Source organism: Cavia porcellus, unplaced genomic scaffold (assembly GCF_034190915.1).
Source record: "Cavia porcellus strain 051 isolate PalLab524CR breed Dunkin Hartley unplaced genomic scaffold, mCavPor4.1 scaffold_31, whole genome shotgun sequence".
Lineage (NCBI taxonomy): Eukaryota > Metazoa > Chordata > Mammalia > Rodentia > Caviidae > Cavia > Cavia porcellus.
This window is the reverse complement of record NW_026947514.1, coordinates 34177152-34192891: the sequence shown is the minus strand read 5'-3', so window position 1 is coordinate 34192891 and position 15740 is coordinate 34177152. Positions and strand designations below refer to the sequence as shown.

At 38.3% G+C, this 15740-nt stretch overlaps 1 protein-coding gene across 1 annotated transcript; it reads left to right on the top strand.

The window, feature by feature from the left end:
- Positions 1–87: 87 nt before the first annotated feature.
- Positions 88–15523, top strand: Eif2s1 (eukaryotic translation initiation factor 2 subunit alpha). Its single transcript, XM_003472358.5, has 8 exons — positions 88–262; positions 4444–4685; positions 6617–6696; positions 6923–7074; positions 10702–10808; positions 11299–11396; positions 12135–12278; positions 14978–15523. The coding sequence occupies exons 2-8, from the start codon at positions 4445–4447 to the stop codon at positions 15101–15103; spliced, it is 948 nt and encodes a 315-aa protein (XP_003472406.1). The 5' UTR covers positions 88–262; position 4444; the 3' UTR covers positions 15104–15523.
- The last annotated feature ends 217 nt before the right edge of the window (positions 15524–15740 follow it).

Below are 15740 nucleotides of genomic sequence, written 5' to 3'. Positions count from 1 at the left end.
AGTGAGAAAATGTCTTTGACATGCCTTCCTGCAATTGGCACTCTTTCTAATTCTTGGAGGACTCGGACTCTATGGTTAGTGATAAGGAGAGGCCCTCTTGGTCAGCGCATGCGCAGTGTAAAGCGGTTCCGCCTGCGCGGTGGGGTTGAGCGAAACGCACGCCGAAAAGGCTCGGTAGCTGGTGTGAGTGGAACGAGTCTGATCGCTCTGCTTTAAGATCACGGCGCGGGACTCTAGTGCGAGAGTCACACACATACCTCAGGTGATTAATCCCGCAGCTCGGTTTTCCCAAGAACTAACTTTAGTTTCTGTCCAGTGACAGGGGTTCGAGAGAGGGTAGGCCCCGGCGAATATTCCCTCCCTTTCCCAGGGCTGGGCGGGAAGTGTCTGTGGACGCCACTGCTGCCGCTTGTTCTGTCACTGGCCTCCGGGGTGCCACAGGCATCACTGAAAGAGCGGAGTACCATCGTGAGGGAAAGCGGGCCTGGCGGGTTTTACAACCACTTTGGGGTGTAGGAGAGGAGCCTTGAGGTGGGAAGGCCTCGGGAGATCGCTGGGACACCGTCCCTGGCCCGGAAGCGGAGCAATGGACTTTTTCTGTCCCCGAGAATTTTTTTCTTCCGCCCCACATTGCCACCAGAATGTTTCGTGTTGATTCTCGGTGGAAGTCAGACTGTACTTTTCTCCACAGGGAACCAAGCAGGGTGGGCCACACCTTGTTGCAAAGAGTCAGTTCAAGAATAATAACTGATCATTAAATTTGAAGTTCAGGTTGCTTTAATGCTCTAGTTTCTGTAGACTGAGGCAGCCTTTGAATTGTAAATTAAATGTCCCACTGAGTTTACTACTGTTAATATCGATTTGCATTTTGGCTATGATGAGACTACAATCGTGGTGTCAAATTATGTCCAACTAGGAGTTAAATGTGTATACATCCTGAGATCCCAAAACTTAGGCAGCTTTAATTCTCATTATTGTTTCTTGGTTAGGAGTATAGCAGAGAAGTCTATTTTTCTCCAGAGTGAGTTGTTGGTTTAAGAATGAAACTCAAATCTGTTTTTCAAAAGTTTGGGAGTTACTTAGATAGAATTTTTACAGTCTCTTCTTAGTTCTATGTGATGCCAGATGATAGCTGCTAATTCCCAAAAGATGTAGTTGCCTGATACATGATAACGTCTGTAGAGATTTGGTGGTAATTCCTATTTCAGCCACTGTGAATAGTTTAAAATTTTCATTTGCATAGCACACCAAACCCAGGAATTAGCTTTCAAACAACACTACTAGTAAGCTTACAGCTCAACGACTTTTCCCAACACATAATGCTGTTTGGAAAGGAATGTGGACTTCCTGTATCCATTATGTGGCTTGACTATGCACTGGTATAGTTCTCCTTGGATCTGCAAATTGACAATGCAAGGTCTTGATATTAGGTTGAAGTTTGGTTAATATCTGCAAAGATAGTTAATTTTTACATTGAACACATAACAATATTAGTTTCTTAATCTTGAGTACTCTGCAGTACTGGCAGTCTGTGTAAAAGACTGTCAAGTTTAATATCAGAAGACTTGAGTTTAGCTCCTACTTTAGTACTTGTTAAGCATTTTTGCTTGAGCAAGTTATTTAATATTTGTTTCTTGGTGCCCTGCTAATTGATTGCTTCACTGTGCTTCTTTCATATATTGTAATTATTTACTATTTTTTTTCTGCTCTATACTTAATTCCTTGGGTAAAAACCTGTTTCGGCAGTACTTAGAACATAGCAGATACTGAAAAGTTGTTTAATTAAAAATATGTTTGTGTGGCATAAAATGTTTTTACATATATTTTATTTTATTTGATACCCTCAACAAACCTTGGGAGATACACAGCACAGACTAGAATCCAGAGTTCAAAGAGGATGCCTTTCCCAAGCAGCTTTCTCCTTTCTAAGTAGGAGGGCAAAGCCTGGAACCCAAGTTCCTAGAGTTCACCATGCTACTTTCCTCACTCAGCTCTTGAGGGTCAAATACAAATGCTGTGAAAATGATAGAAAGGACTGGATAAATCCAGGGTGGTTTCTGTTTTCCTAACTAAGAAAAACAGGACAAAAAGTTAAAGTTATTTTTTAAGTGTTACTTGTATTTTTAAGGTGATACAGTCAAAATCTATCAGCCAGTATGCAGATTGTTTCTGATAGGGATTCTTTTGTAGTTACTGAATACTTTCTATCTTTACTCTGAGTAGTGTACTATCAGCATTTTTCCATTATTTCCTTATTGCAAAAAGACCTGTGCAAAAAAGTAGTATTCATGTCTCCTTTCAGGCGCCTTCTTACACTGTTTCTCTGTTCTTTAAATGTCAAACTCAACCTTGCCTCCCCAAAAGCATCACCTTTGCTATTTGAAGAAACTCAGTAATTAAATATGGATGGCATCTGTTAAATCTCCTAAAACTCTTCCACTCATGTTCATGACATGACTTATTTTGCTACCCAGTTTCGAACTTTTTTAACTCTCAAATACAAGTACTATATATTCAGATATTTGACAACAGTTGCTGTCCTACCCCTGATAAAGCCCTGTTGAAAAGTAAAACAACCAGCTCAGCTTTCTCTTAGTATGTAATTCTAGCCATTGAATTCCCTTTGCTGAATCCCTATTTTGTCAAGCTACAAGAGCAATCTCTACCACATATATTGCTTTTTATTAAACAGGATAAATGAATAAGTAACAGTTTGCACAAATTCATGGTATGTACATCAGTGCTGAAAATGTATACTAATGTTGCTTTTTGTATTTCTGATTGTAACATGTATAGTTAATATTGAGGGGGAAAGATCCTGATATGTGAGCAAAGATTTTGGATCCAAACTTGATGGGTATCAGTATATGAAAGGGCAAGTTGCTTAACCTGTGCCTCAATTTATTTATAAAATGGGGAGATCTAGAAAGAAAGTGACTTCTGAAGGAAACAGGAAGTGACCAGGTCATACAGGGCTCTTAGTTAAAAGAAGTATTAAGTCCTGCATTTATCTTCCTGTTGGGCAAAGCTGTATATGGGTGCCAAATAGGAGTCCTTAAGCTGCACTTCAACAGAATTCTGGTGTTCCACATGTTAGATATATAGTCAACCCCCTCTCCAATAGTGGGAATGAAACCCAGGAGTATTCTACCACTAAGCAGTGTCACTAGTCCATTTTACTTTACTTTGAGACAAGGTCTCTCTGAGTTGCCTGTTCAGAACTCAGACTTGCAATCCCCCTGTCTTAGCCTCTCCCAGTGCTGGAATTACAGGTATGTGCCACTGTACCCAGTATAGATGATCTATTTCTAAGGTCAGATATTGGCAACCTTAACATCCCAATTTTTTCTTCGACTTTTAGGTCCTGTCATTGCTTTTTTTTTTTTTTTTTTTTTGGTTTGGTTTTGGTTTTGGTTTTTTTTTTTTTTTTGAGACAGGGTCTTGCTTTGCAGTTTAGGCTGGCCTTGAACTCACTGTGTAGCACAGGCTGGCTTCAACTGTCAGCAATCCTCCTGCCTCAGCCTCCTGTGCTGAGATTACAGGAGTGTACCACTACACCCAACTCTGTCACTGCCTTTAAGTTCTGTCTTCTGACCTTTAACAACAGTAAATATGTTAAAATTAATAGAAGAATGTGAAAATCATCAGCCATGATTAGTGTGAGTACTTCCTTTTAAAAATATACATCTATGCATGGTATGATTTCCAGTTTATGGGTCATAAAAGAGGTGTTCTCACATAGTTTAGGTATATCAGAGGGAATAATTTTAAATATCTTTAATACTTGGAGGTTAAGAGAAGTTTGAACTCTTTAAAAGTGAGGATTTATAAAGCTGTTTTCAAGATTATATATACCCACTCAACAAAATAAAAATAGAGCTATAGATTACTTACCTAAAATGCCCTAGACCCTGGGTTCGACCCCTAACTCCACAAAAAATTAAAATTTAAAAAAATTGTTGTACTCGTTGAGGTTTGAGTAGTCAGAGGATTCTTCACATGGCGAGGGGAGGGGTAACATGTCATCTTAGCTGACTTGGAGAAAAGAGTAGGTTTGATTTTGTGAAAGGTTTATGACAGTATGATGCTTCCCATCATCTGGCATTTCTTACAGTGGTGGGATTTAAGTGGTGTTTTACTTTTGAGGTATTCCTTTAATCCTTAGTTCTTAGAGTACTTTATAGATGGTCATTATTTTTTACTATTCCTCTGAAACTGGTAGCAAAGGCCTGATGGCAAGCCTTAAAGAATATGAAGCAAAATAAATTAAAACTTGCTTCCTGGATATTCACCTATTTCATGATACCATTTAGGAACTTTAAAGAGAAGACTTATGGTTGCATTTTCTTTTGTGTTCTTTCAGTGGCAAGATATAAAAAACTGGCATTTCTCTATTTTCACCATAACTAGACACTTAATCTGATTCTTTTGTTTGCATTGCAGAATGCCAGGTCTAAGTTGTAGATTTTATCAACACAAATTTCCTGAAGTGGAAGATGTAGTGATGGTGAACGTGAGGTCCATTGCTGAAATGGGAGCCTATGTCAGTTTGCTGGAATATAACAATATTGAAGGCATGATTCTTCTTAGTGAGTTATCCAGGAGACGTATCCGTTCTATAAACAAACTCATTCGAATTGGCAGGAATGAATGTGTGGTTGTCATTAGAGTGGACAAAGAAAAAGGTAAGTGAGAAAAGTATCTTAAAAATACAAATTTCAGGCCAGGCATGGTGGTGTACATCTGTAATCGAGTACTCAGGAGGTTGAGGCAGGAAGGTCATTGGAAGTTCAAGACCAACTTGGGCTACAAAGTGAGCTCAAGGCCAGCTTGAACTATATAGCGAGACCCTGTCTCAAAGAGGCAAAAAAAAAAAATCAGATTTAAGTTGGTTTATTCAAGTTACTTGAGGGGGGATTAAGATGTGCTATGTACATATACCAACTACTCAAGATGAATGTAATCATGTACTGTAAATAAGGAGTAAAATTTTTAAAAATTACTTTTAGTTGTATATGGCAGTGAAAAAAATTCTGTTCAACTCTTTTATATACAGTTATTAGAGAAGGATGCTAATTAGCCAGTTAAGCAATGCCTCTTAAGTTAGTGATACTTAATTAGTAGATCCCAGGGTTAGTTTTTATGGGTCAGATGAGGGGGTATACAAACATACAAGCAATCCCATTTCTAGATATTTGCCCAAATGAAATGAAAATTTCTGTTTATAAACAAACTGGTAGTTTTTTAAGTTGTGACTTGTGGGCTGACAGTTTTTGCTTGTGATGTACTTAAGACTGTATTCTTCAGTGAAAAAACCATACACTAATGGTAGTGAGTTTTATTTTGAGACAGGGTTTTGCTTAGTTGTCCAGCCTGCCTTTGAAGTTAGAATCCTATCTCAGTCTCCTGGGATTATAGGCATGTGATGCCACCCCAAAGAAACCATATATTTATTTTATGAAAGAAATGCTCAGAATCTGAATAGAAAGTCAATGTCAAACTAATGTAAGAGGAAAGACTTACTGCTTAAATAGTACCAAGAAAGCATTTGTAACGCTTCACTGCCCATTTGTAATAAAAGAGCAGCAAGCTAGCAATGCAGTGGAAGTGCTTTCATGTGAGAAAAGCTGTGAAGGAAAACTGCAGCTTTCCTTCAGTGTGGGAAAGGAGGCAGACAGATCCCCTCTCACTGTTGTTAGCATTGTTCTGTAAGTCTAAGCACAGGTTTGTGGATTTCCAGCGTTGTAGCTATCTGAGAAGTCACTTAATTTCTCTTGATCTTAGTTTCTTCAGATTAAAAGGGTAAGGCTTGGGGCTGGAGATTTAGCTCAGCGGCATAAGCGCCTGCCTTGCAAGCAGGCAGTCGTGAGTTCGATCCCTGGTACCGATAAAAAGGTAAAAGACAAAAAAAGGGGGGGTAAGGCTTGTGGAAAAGAGGATCTGCCATGCAGGACTTTGAGGGCTTGATGAGATCCTTAAATTAAACATCTACCATCATTACTTGGGTATGGTATCATTCAGGAGACAGCAATTCCTTTTAAAAAAAAAACAAAAAACCCGCCAGGCTTTTGGTGGTACACACCTGTAACCCCAGCACATAGGAGGTGAAGGCAGATAGATTGCTATTTGAAACCAGTCTGGAGTACACAGATACTATCTTTAAAAAAAATAATAAATGTTGAGGACAGTCTCTTAAATCAGTGAGCTCCTACTCTAGAGAAGCATTTCCCTAACTTTCGTTTAGATAATTCAAAATCATTAATTTCTTCCACCAAAGTAATAGCAAATATATAATTATCTGATAGTAAAAATGCATTTTTATACAATTTCTCATTTTGTGTGTGTGTGTGTGTCTTTTTAAGATAGTTTTACTATACATTTCAGGCTGGTCTCAAACTTGAAGCAATCCTCTTGCCTCAGCCTTCCAAGTGCTGGGATCACAGGCATGTGCCACCATACCCAACACATCTTTTACTTCTTATGCAGTATTTTGTTGATATGGTTTTAATAGAAAATAATTATAAGCTTGTCAATCATATTCTTCATTCGATTATAAAAATTGGTTACAGTGATATGCTAGCATCTGAACATAATTTTTTAAAAAATTTCCTCATAGGATACATTGATTTGTCAAAAAGAAGAGTTTCTCCAGAGGAAGCCATCAAATGTGAAGACAAATTCACAAAATCAAAAACTGTAAGTTAGGGCTGGGGTTTAGCTCAGTCATATAAGTGCCTGCCTGACAAGTACAAGGTCATGAGTTTGATCCCTAGTATCAAAAAAAAAAAAAAAATCACAAAGAAATATTCAAGACTGTAAGTTGATTTTTGAGACAAATGAGTCTACTACCTGTGTTTTTAATAAGTCACCGTTTGTTATAAATCTGATTATGGAAATCTTGAGCTCTTCATTCTGTTTATAGGTATATAGCATTCTTCGTCATGTTGCTGAGGTGTTAGAATACACCAAGGATGAGCAGCTGGAAAGCCTGTTCCAGAGGACTGCCTGGGTCTTCGATGACAAGTACAAGAGGCCTGGCTATGGTGCCTATGATGCATTTAAGCATGCAGTCTCGTAAGAACACCTTGATTCTGCTTCTGCCGTATAGCTCAGTTGCTGGGTATAGAGCACAGGTTGATAGCCTGGCATGTGATCTCACAGCATCATGTATTAAGTCCTTGCCAAGTTCAGACTCACATATTTTTTTCTGTACAAAAGGCCATACATAATGTCTATGGAGTCTCATATATCATAGTTGCATGGTTTCATAACCTATGTGGTTTCACCTCAGGCTACCAAAAATTTTATTTATTAGTTTTATTCTTATCCTAGATGACATGATGAATGTGGGTATCTCATCCAAAACCTCTGTTTTCTTTAACCTCAGTTCCTTTGACCTTTAGCCCATGGCACTTTAGTCAGTCTTTGTTATGGCTTCAGTCTAGGACTTTTTATCACCGAGATTTACCCTGCCTCTGCTTCTTTGAGACAACCTAGATATGCAGTTCAGGCTAGCCTTGAACTCAAAGTGGTCCTTCTGCTTCAGCCTCCCAAATGGCTGTGGTTACAGGCATGTGCCACCACGCCTGGCTTACTCTACCTCTGAAACCTTTAATTCACACATTCCATTCTTTTCTAGTAGAGTAGTCCCATAACCTTCTTGCTCCCATATACTTAGTCCAACTGTGTTTATTCTTAAATTCTTTTTTTTTTTTTTTTTTTTGTCTTTTTCTTTTTTATTGGTACCAGGGATCAAACTCATGACTGCCTGCTTGCAAGGCAGGCGCTTATGCCGCTGAGCTAAATCCCCAGCCCCTTATTCTTAAATCCTTAATGTATTAGGCTCTGGTTTGAAACCTGTTTTTCTATTTAGTATTTGTTTGTTTCACTCTTTCTTGCCTTTTTTTTGAGCACAGACAATACCATAAGCTATCATTTCAGCAACTGTCTTACCAATACCAAGCTTTTCCCCTGTTTTTCCTCCTGTTACATCCAACCGTAATCAGTGTACCTTTCTTCTTTGCACTTGCACACTGCTGAGTGCTGCTAGGAAGAAACCTGATAGGTTGATGCCCCACATCCCTTCTGTGGTGGTTTTCCTCAAAAACCTACTCTTACCTTTGTGCAGTGTTTTCCTCAAAAACCTACTCTATACACCAAGTGCTTCCTGAAAAAAAAAACCTACTCTACCCTTTTTTCTCTTATCCCCCTTTTCTTTGCTCTTAGCTGGTGTGCTCAATACTGGTTTGGTTTGGCTTGACAGTGCTGAGGATTGAACTCTGGATCAAACCCAGGATTCACGTGTGCTGGGCAAGAGCTCTACCACCGAGCCCCACTCCTGGCCCATCATTGTGAATCTTCCCCTGGGTTACTGTTAGTGCCTTGCTCCTAGCTCACTTCTTCAGCCTCTGTATCTGTTACCAATAAGCCTTGGCATATGTTACTCCCTTTCCCTTAAACTCTTCTGCTTCACTTCTCATGTAGCAACTGTTGAGATTTAACTAATACTGATTCTTTGCCACATGTGCTCTGTATTTTTTCTTTTAATTAAGAAACAAATTTTTTGTACTATTGTAAATAATATTTTACTTCTTGGGACTATTCCTCTCACTTATCAGTAGTAACTTGTTTTTCTGATGTAACTATACAAGTTGCGCATCCCTAATCTAGAAATCCAAAATCTGGAACTTTTTGAGGCTAAATGTAATACCAATGTGACAGGTTGCAGTCAAATGCAAGGATACTAAAAATAATGCATGAAACTAAAAATACCATAGGGTCGAGTGTATAAGGTATAGAAGAAACATAAATCAGTTTTATGTTTAGACTTGGGTACTATCCTTAGTTCTCTATTTGGTGAGACAGAATGCCCAACACCCAAAGTTAGAGGGGAAAAGGTTTATTTAGCTTATAGTTTGTAGAGGTTTTAATCCATAATTGGTAGGCTCCATGACAAAGTGACACATGGCAGACAGGCATTGTAGAGGAGAAATAGTTCATGGTGGACAGAAGATAGGAAAACAAGCAAGCAAGGGACCTTAGCGGCTTTTTTGGGCCCCTTTTATATTGTGTTGGCAGTGTCAAACCAATCAGTGGAGTGATTTAGTAATCATCTTCCCTTAATCCTAACATATCACCATGAATTAGGTGCTCCACATTTAGCCACCTCTGAAAAATCTCCACCTATGACTGCTTGAGGCTTTGTGAAGACATCTTGACATAAGCCATAGCACTTCCCCAAGATACCCCATTCGATATATGCAAATACAGTAATACCTCAGTTCACAATGAATGTTTCCATTGGCAGACAGTTAGATTTGTAGACTAGAGCACTGGGCTGAATTTTGTTTTCCTTCACAAACTCACATAGAGTGATAAATGCAGCCATAACCATCTTCCCCATATGAAGAGAAACACAGCCAACTTCCCCAAAATCATAAAACAAGTGCCGGGGCTTTAGGTCAGCGGCACAAGCACCTGCCTGGCAAGCACTAGGTTGTGAGTTCAATCCCTGGTACCAAAAAAAGAAAAAAATTTTTAAAAAGCTTACTAAAAATCATAAAACAAATTAAATTTGTAAACTGAGGTATCACTCTTACTTCAAAATTAGAAAAATTCCAAACACTTCTGGTCCCAAGAATTTGATATGAGGGATATACTATTGTATATACATCCATGAAGTACATATAGAATAATTTCTGTGCATTTTTTTTGTCCTCTTGTTACTTTTTATTAGCTAAGTGAAAGTTCTACCAGGTATGGTGGTACACTCATGTAATCCTAGCAGTCCAGAGGCTGAGGCAGGAGGAGCACTGTTAGTTCAGTGCCCCAGCCTGGGCTGCATAGAAAGACCCTGTCTTTTTAAAAAAGTTCCCACCAGGGATATAACTCTGCAGCACAAGCGTACCTGCCTGGCAAACATGAGGTTGTGAGTTCAATCGCAGTACAAAAAAAAAGTTCCCTAGACCCGGATAATGTCAAATTAGCCAGCCCCCATGTCATTAGGATTTGTGCATAGCCTTGCCATTCCTTTCTTCTGTATCATAACTTTCTCACAACAATTCTTTGCTAAAGTGCTGTCATTCTTTTAGTCATTGTTTTCCTTTGTTCAATATCCCAGAGACTAGCACCCTGGTCCCTACCTTATGGCCTTTAGGAGAGTTAGATGAGATGCTGTTTTTCTGCACAAACCCTTTCCTGACCTCACTAACTGGAAGTAACACCTCCCTCTCTTAATGCCCATGGATATTCTTTCATTTTTATAAATTGTGTCCTGTTTCTGTTCATTTTTGGACCAGATTATGAAATGCTTAAAGTGTGACTGCTAATGACATGGGAATGCTTAAATACAGTTGGATGGCACACGTATTAGAGATTAAATTGCTTATTTCAGCTGTGTCTCTTAAGATTTTCTTCTGATAATCAGTTGGGTATTTTGTGTTTCATCATGTACAGCTTAAATCCTGTCATTATCTACATACTGAGAACAATCCTGTGAGGTATATGGTTTTCAGCCTCTTTACACATGTGGCAGCATGTTTGAGAAGGGCCAAAACACATAATTAAAAGTGCAAAACTAAACTTTGAACTTACTCTGACACTAAAGCCTGTGCTTTATTGCTATGTGCATTATTCTGTGATGTAGTATGCTTGGTTTCACAATTACCAGTAATATAACATTGACCTTTTGTTTTAAATTAGAGATCCATCTATTTTGGATAGTTTAGATTTGAATGAAGATGAACGGGAGGTACTCATTAACAATATTAATAGGCGTCTGACCCCACAAGCTGTCAAAATTCGAGCAGGTAAATGACTTTTTAAATGATTTTTCAAAATATTTTGTATGTACCACAAAAATTGTTAAGTAACAAGACTTGCCAAAGAATATGTTGCTGCATGAATAACTACACATTTTTCTAATGGTTACAGAAATATAGTACGAATTAGCACCTTTACATATACACGCTCACCTACATCAAGACAAACTCCTAAAACAATTGCTGGGCCAAAAACTGCGCAGCTCTGAACAGTTCTGGACAAAATGTTAAATTTCTTTTACCTTTTTTAGTTCTATCATTAGGTGGCTTATTATACATGAGAGAGAGGCTTACTACAAAGCTATTTGGTATATTTAAATATGAAATTAATAGTTGGTAAGATTTCTAATGAGTAGGACAATAAAAGCTTTTATAAGAAGTATTTGAATACTAGTATATCTGCCACTTCTCTAGGTCTTAAAACCTTTAAATATTCTTGCATTTGTTGGCCTCAGCTCTTGAACTCTTACCATTTTAGATATTGAAGTGGCTTGTTATGGCTATGAAGGCATTGATGCAGTGAAGGAGGCCCTGAGAGCAGGTTTGAATTGCTCAACAGAGACCATGCCCATCAAGGTAACTTGTCAGTTTTCTCTCATCCTGCTGGAAAACAACCACCTGCACAATTCAGATCTTTGTTTAATGTGTATGTGTTTGTTGTTTTTGTTGTTTTAGACAGGGTCTTGCTGTGTAACCTAGGCTGTCCTCACTCACAGCAGCCCTGCTACCTCAGCCTCCCAAGAGCTGACACCTGACCTTTATTTTTTTTGCTCTTTTTTTGGTGCTCTAGACTGAACACAGGGTTACTGAACATTTGTATCCCAGCCTTTTTTTAAAATCTGGTCAGCCTACACTGGGGTATGACACCGTGGTAGAGTACTTGCCTTGCATATATAAGGCTCTGGGTTTGATAACCAGCTTTACAAAAATAGAACCATGTTTCATAAAAAAAGTGTTGTTTTTAATTGAGCAGTGGTAAATGATAATATTTCTGGGAATGTTTGTGACCATGTGGCAGCTTTTTGTTATTGCTGCTGTCATAGTAGATGGCAATTTCTGTTGCAAGTGGGCCAAGGTCCCAAAATTCTTACAGTACTATGAAAAGGGGTAAGGTGTCAGCTGCATACATGCAATTTGCATACAGTTTCATCTGCATCTTGTAGTAGCTGTAAAATAAATGGGATAGCTGTTAGCTCAGAATCTCCTACAAGGATTGCTCTCCTTAAGTTTAGAGACAGTTATCTATTATTTTGATACCCTAATTGTTGTGTTCTCTAGATATATTTGTAATCAAATTTTTGCTTTCTCATTTAGATTAATCTAATAGCTCCTCCTCGGTATGTGATGACAACAACAACCCTGGAGAGAACGGAAGGCCTCTCAGTTCTTAATCAAGCCATGGCTGTTATCAAAGAAAAGATTGAGGAAAAGAGGGGTGTTTTCAATGTTCAAATGGAGGTAAGATCAGTGCCTTCTCTGATCTTCTGTTCTTAAAGTTGTTAAAAAAGCGTAAAGTATATAAATGATTTATTTTGTAAGATACCTAATCATTGCCTTTTGAAACCAGATAAACCAAGTTGGGGTTGCATGCCTGTAATTACAGCATTGTGAGGGGCTCAGGCAAGAGAATTATTAGAAAGAAAAGTTTCTTTCTTTCTTTCCTTTTTCTTTCTTTAATCTTTCTTTCTTTCTTCCTTTCTTACTTTCTTTTTCTTTCTTCTTCCTTTTTTTGTTTGTGACAGGGTCTGGCTGTGAATTTCAAGCTAGCCTTGAACTCCTGGAAATCTTTCTGCCTTAGCCTCCTGAGTGCTGCAATTACAGGTGTATAATCTTGCATCTAGTATGGCAAAATATTTCTTTTATTAAAGAGTTAAAATTAAAACAGAGTTTGGTGCAGCAGTAATCTCAGTACCCAGGGAGCCTGAGGCAGAAGGATTGCAAATTGAGCCAGGCATGGTGGCACATTCCTGTAATCCCAATGCTTGTGAAGCTGAGGCAGGAGGATCACTGCAAGTTTGAGGCCAGTGTGGGCTACAAAGTGAATTGAAGGCCAGCTTGAACTGCACAGCGATAACCCTATCATAGAAGGATTACTATTTCAAGCATAGCATGTGGGCAAATCAGTGACTTAGTGATACACTATCTCAAAATTTAAAGAGGGCAGGCTTATAGCTGCCCCTTAAGAAGGCCCTGGGTTCAGTCCATGCTACTGCTGCCCCATCAGAAAATTTAAGATTACAAATTTGCTAAGTATAAAATGATTCTTGAGCCAGATGTGGTACATGCCTATAATCCTAGCACTGGGGATGCTGAGGCAAGAGGATTACTACAAATTATAGAGGCTAACCTATACATACATAGTGAGTTCAAAGCCACCCTTGACTAATAGGGAGAACTGATTTCAAAAAAAGAAAAAAAATATATATTGGTTGATTGATTGATTGAGAGGGTTCCTAAAAGGGGTTTATGTAGGTGATTGAGAATTATTAGTACTAGAATGTCATAGAATGTCAGAATCATATATTGTCATAGAATGACAGAATGTCAGAGACCTTCAGGCCCCTGATCACCAATGGTGTAGGTAGGTTTTTTCCACCAGGAAGAAAAACAAACAAGAATTCGTTTGCTTTTAGTATTTTTTTTTTTTTTTTTTTTAGGTTTTTGAGACAGGTCTCACAGTGTAATCCAGGCTGACCTTAAACTCAGTAATCCTTGTGCCTGAGCCTCCCAAGTGCTGGAGTTACAGACACCTGCCACCATGCCCAGCTGAGAAATTTATTGTTAGGAGTTGAATGTGCCAAGTTTAAAAGTTTGATCACAATTAGAAATAAAGGGGCTGGGGATTTAGCTCAGTGGCATAAGCGCCTGCCTTGCAGGCAGGCAGTTGTGAGTTCGATCCCCGGTACCGATAAAAAGGAAAAAGACAAACAAAAAAAAAAAAAAGAAAAAGAAAAGAAATAAAAGAGCTAGCTAGACATGCTGGCATATGCATGTGGTTCCAGCACTCGAGAGGCTGAGGCAGAAAAATCTTGAGTTCAAGATCAGGTTGAACTTCTTGGCAAGACCCTGTCTCAAAAAACAAAATGATTTGCCTCTCATCTCAGCAAGAACAAACAAACCCTAATTCCCACACATACATGTATATCTATGCTATGATTTGTTCTCTGGAAAACAGTAGTAATTTATTTTTGTTTTAACAGTTTTAGCCACAGAGATTATTTCATTTACCTTTAGCCTAGTTTTAGCTTTAAAAGATTTTAGCTTAAAAAGATGACAAAATGTATTGTTCCATTTTGGTATAAATGTCTTTCTCTTACACCAGCTTGGACTCATAAATTTCTTCCTCCTCTTTTTGTGTGTGTGTGTGCGCCAAAGATTGAACTCATAAACTTGTGCCAGGTAGTCACTTGTGCTGCTGATCTAAATCCCCAGCCCTTTTTTCTTCTGTTTTTTTTTCTATTAGAATTTAATATTTAATAGTAATAAATCAACATTCAAAAGTGAAGAAATTTGACAGATTAATTTCTGTATGAGTTAGAATTAGAGCAGGACATGGCGGCACACACCTGTAATTCCATCACCCTGGGAGACTAAGGCAGGAAGATCAGCAGGAGGCTGGTCTACATAGTGAACTACATAGTGAGACCTTGTCTCAAAAAGACAAAATCAGGACCAGAGATATAGCTCAGTGGCACAAGTGCCTTCCTAGCAAGCACAGGGTCCTGAGTTTTGATTACTGGTACCAAAAAAAAAAAAAAAAAAAAAGACACAATCATAATAAAAGTTAAACAAAACACTGGGAGTGCTGGCTCAGTGTGAAGGGTCTGAGGCCAGCACCCAGTACTATGGGGAGGAATGTAAAATTAAAATACTAGATGATGATAGTATTGAAATCAGATTTGTACAGAATCCACCACAAAATGTATACCCATTTTAGCAACTCACCAGCCTAATAAATATCTGGAAGCATATCGCCCCACTCTGAACACATCTTGCAACTGTAGAGGCCAAAAGTGACATGTATAAATCAATAATGTCTCAATAAATGGAGTATTAAAATACTAATGCAAGTTTTTCTTTTCCTGATGTATATATTTTTTGACGGTCTTTGGGTTGTTTAACTACTTCACTTTAAAATTATGCCTGTGTCTCCACAGCCCAAAGTGGTCACAGACACAGATGAGACTGAGCTCGCAAGGCAGCTGGAGAGGCTGGAGAGAGAAAACGCAGAAGTGGATGGTGATGATGATGCTGAAGAAATGGAAGCCAAAGCTGAAGATTAACTGCGGGAAACAGTCCAATTTGAGGAACATGAAGTGGTCCTTCCTGGCTGTAAACTCTAGACTTGAAAGTTTTCCAGTATTGAAAACTTCAAAGCTGAATATTTTTTATTCCAAGTATTTAAATGTTCCACAAACCAGAACATGAAATGCCCTCCCAGATGTCAGCCGTTCTCACAGTAGCTCTAACACTTTGAGCATTTTTTAAGGGAGTGGCTTGATTTCACTAGATACAAATCTTTTAGCTAAGAACAGTACTAAAATTGGGCTTGTGATTTCCATTTCTTATGTCTTCAGATTGGCACCCTTTGTAGTTAGTGCCTCCATGAGATTTGCCAGAGGCACCCAAAGCAAACAACAATCTCAGTCTTTCTATATAAAATGTATTCAACCAAACATCAAATAAATTTCTGGGATATTTAACTGTAGGCTTTTTCCTTCTTGTCACCAGTTAAAAATATTTTGAGTGTTAATTCTGTTATCTTTAATCTAGATAGAGAAACAAGATTAGGTGGTCAAAGAATCTATACAGCAGACCCTTTTTTTTTTCAAAAGGAGAGTTCATAGAAAATATTTTAAAAACAGAAATTGACCCTGGGGGACAGCCTTAAATCCAATTATAGGATTACATTGTAGTGTG

Coding starts and splice junctions, on each gene's coding strand:
- Eif2s1 (XM_003472358.5), top strand. CDS start 4,445: ATGCCAGGTCTAAGTTGTAGATTTTATCAACACAAATTTCCTGAAGTG. Junction 6,697..6,922: donor AATTCACAAAATCAAAAACT/GTAAGTTAGGGC, acceptor TTCTGTTTATAG/GTATATAGCATTCTTCGTCA. Junction 11,397..12,134: donor CAGAGACCATGCCCATCAAG/GTAACTTGTCAG, acceptor TTTCTCATTTAG/ATTAATCTAATAGCTCCTCC.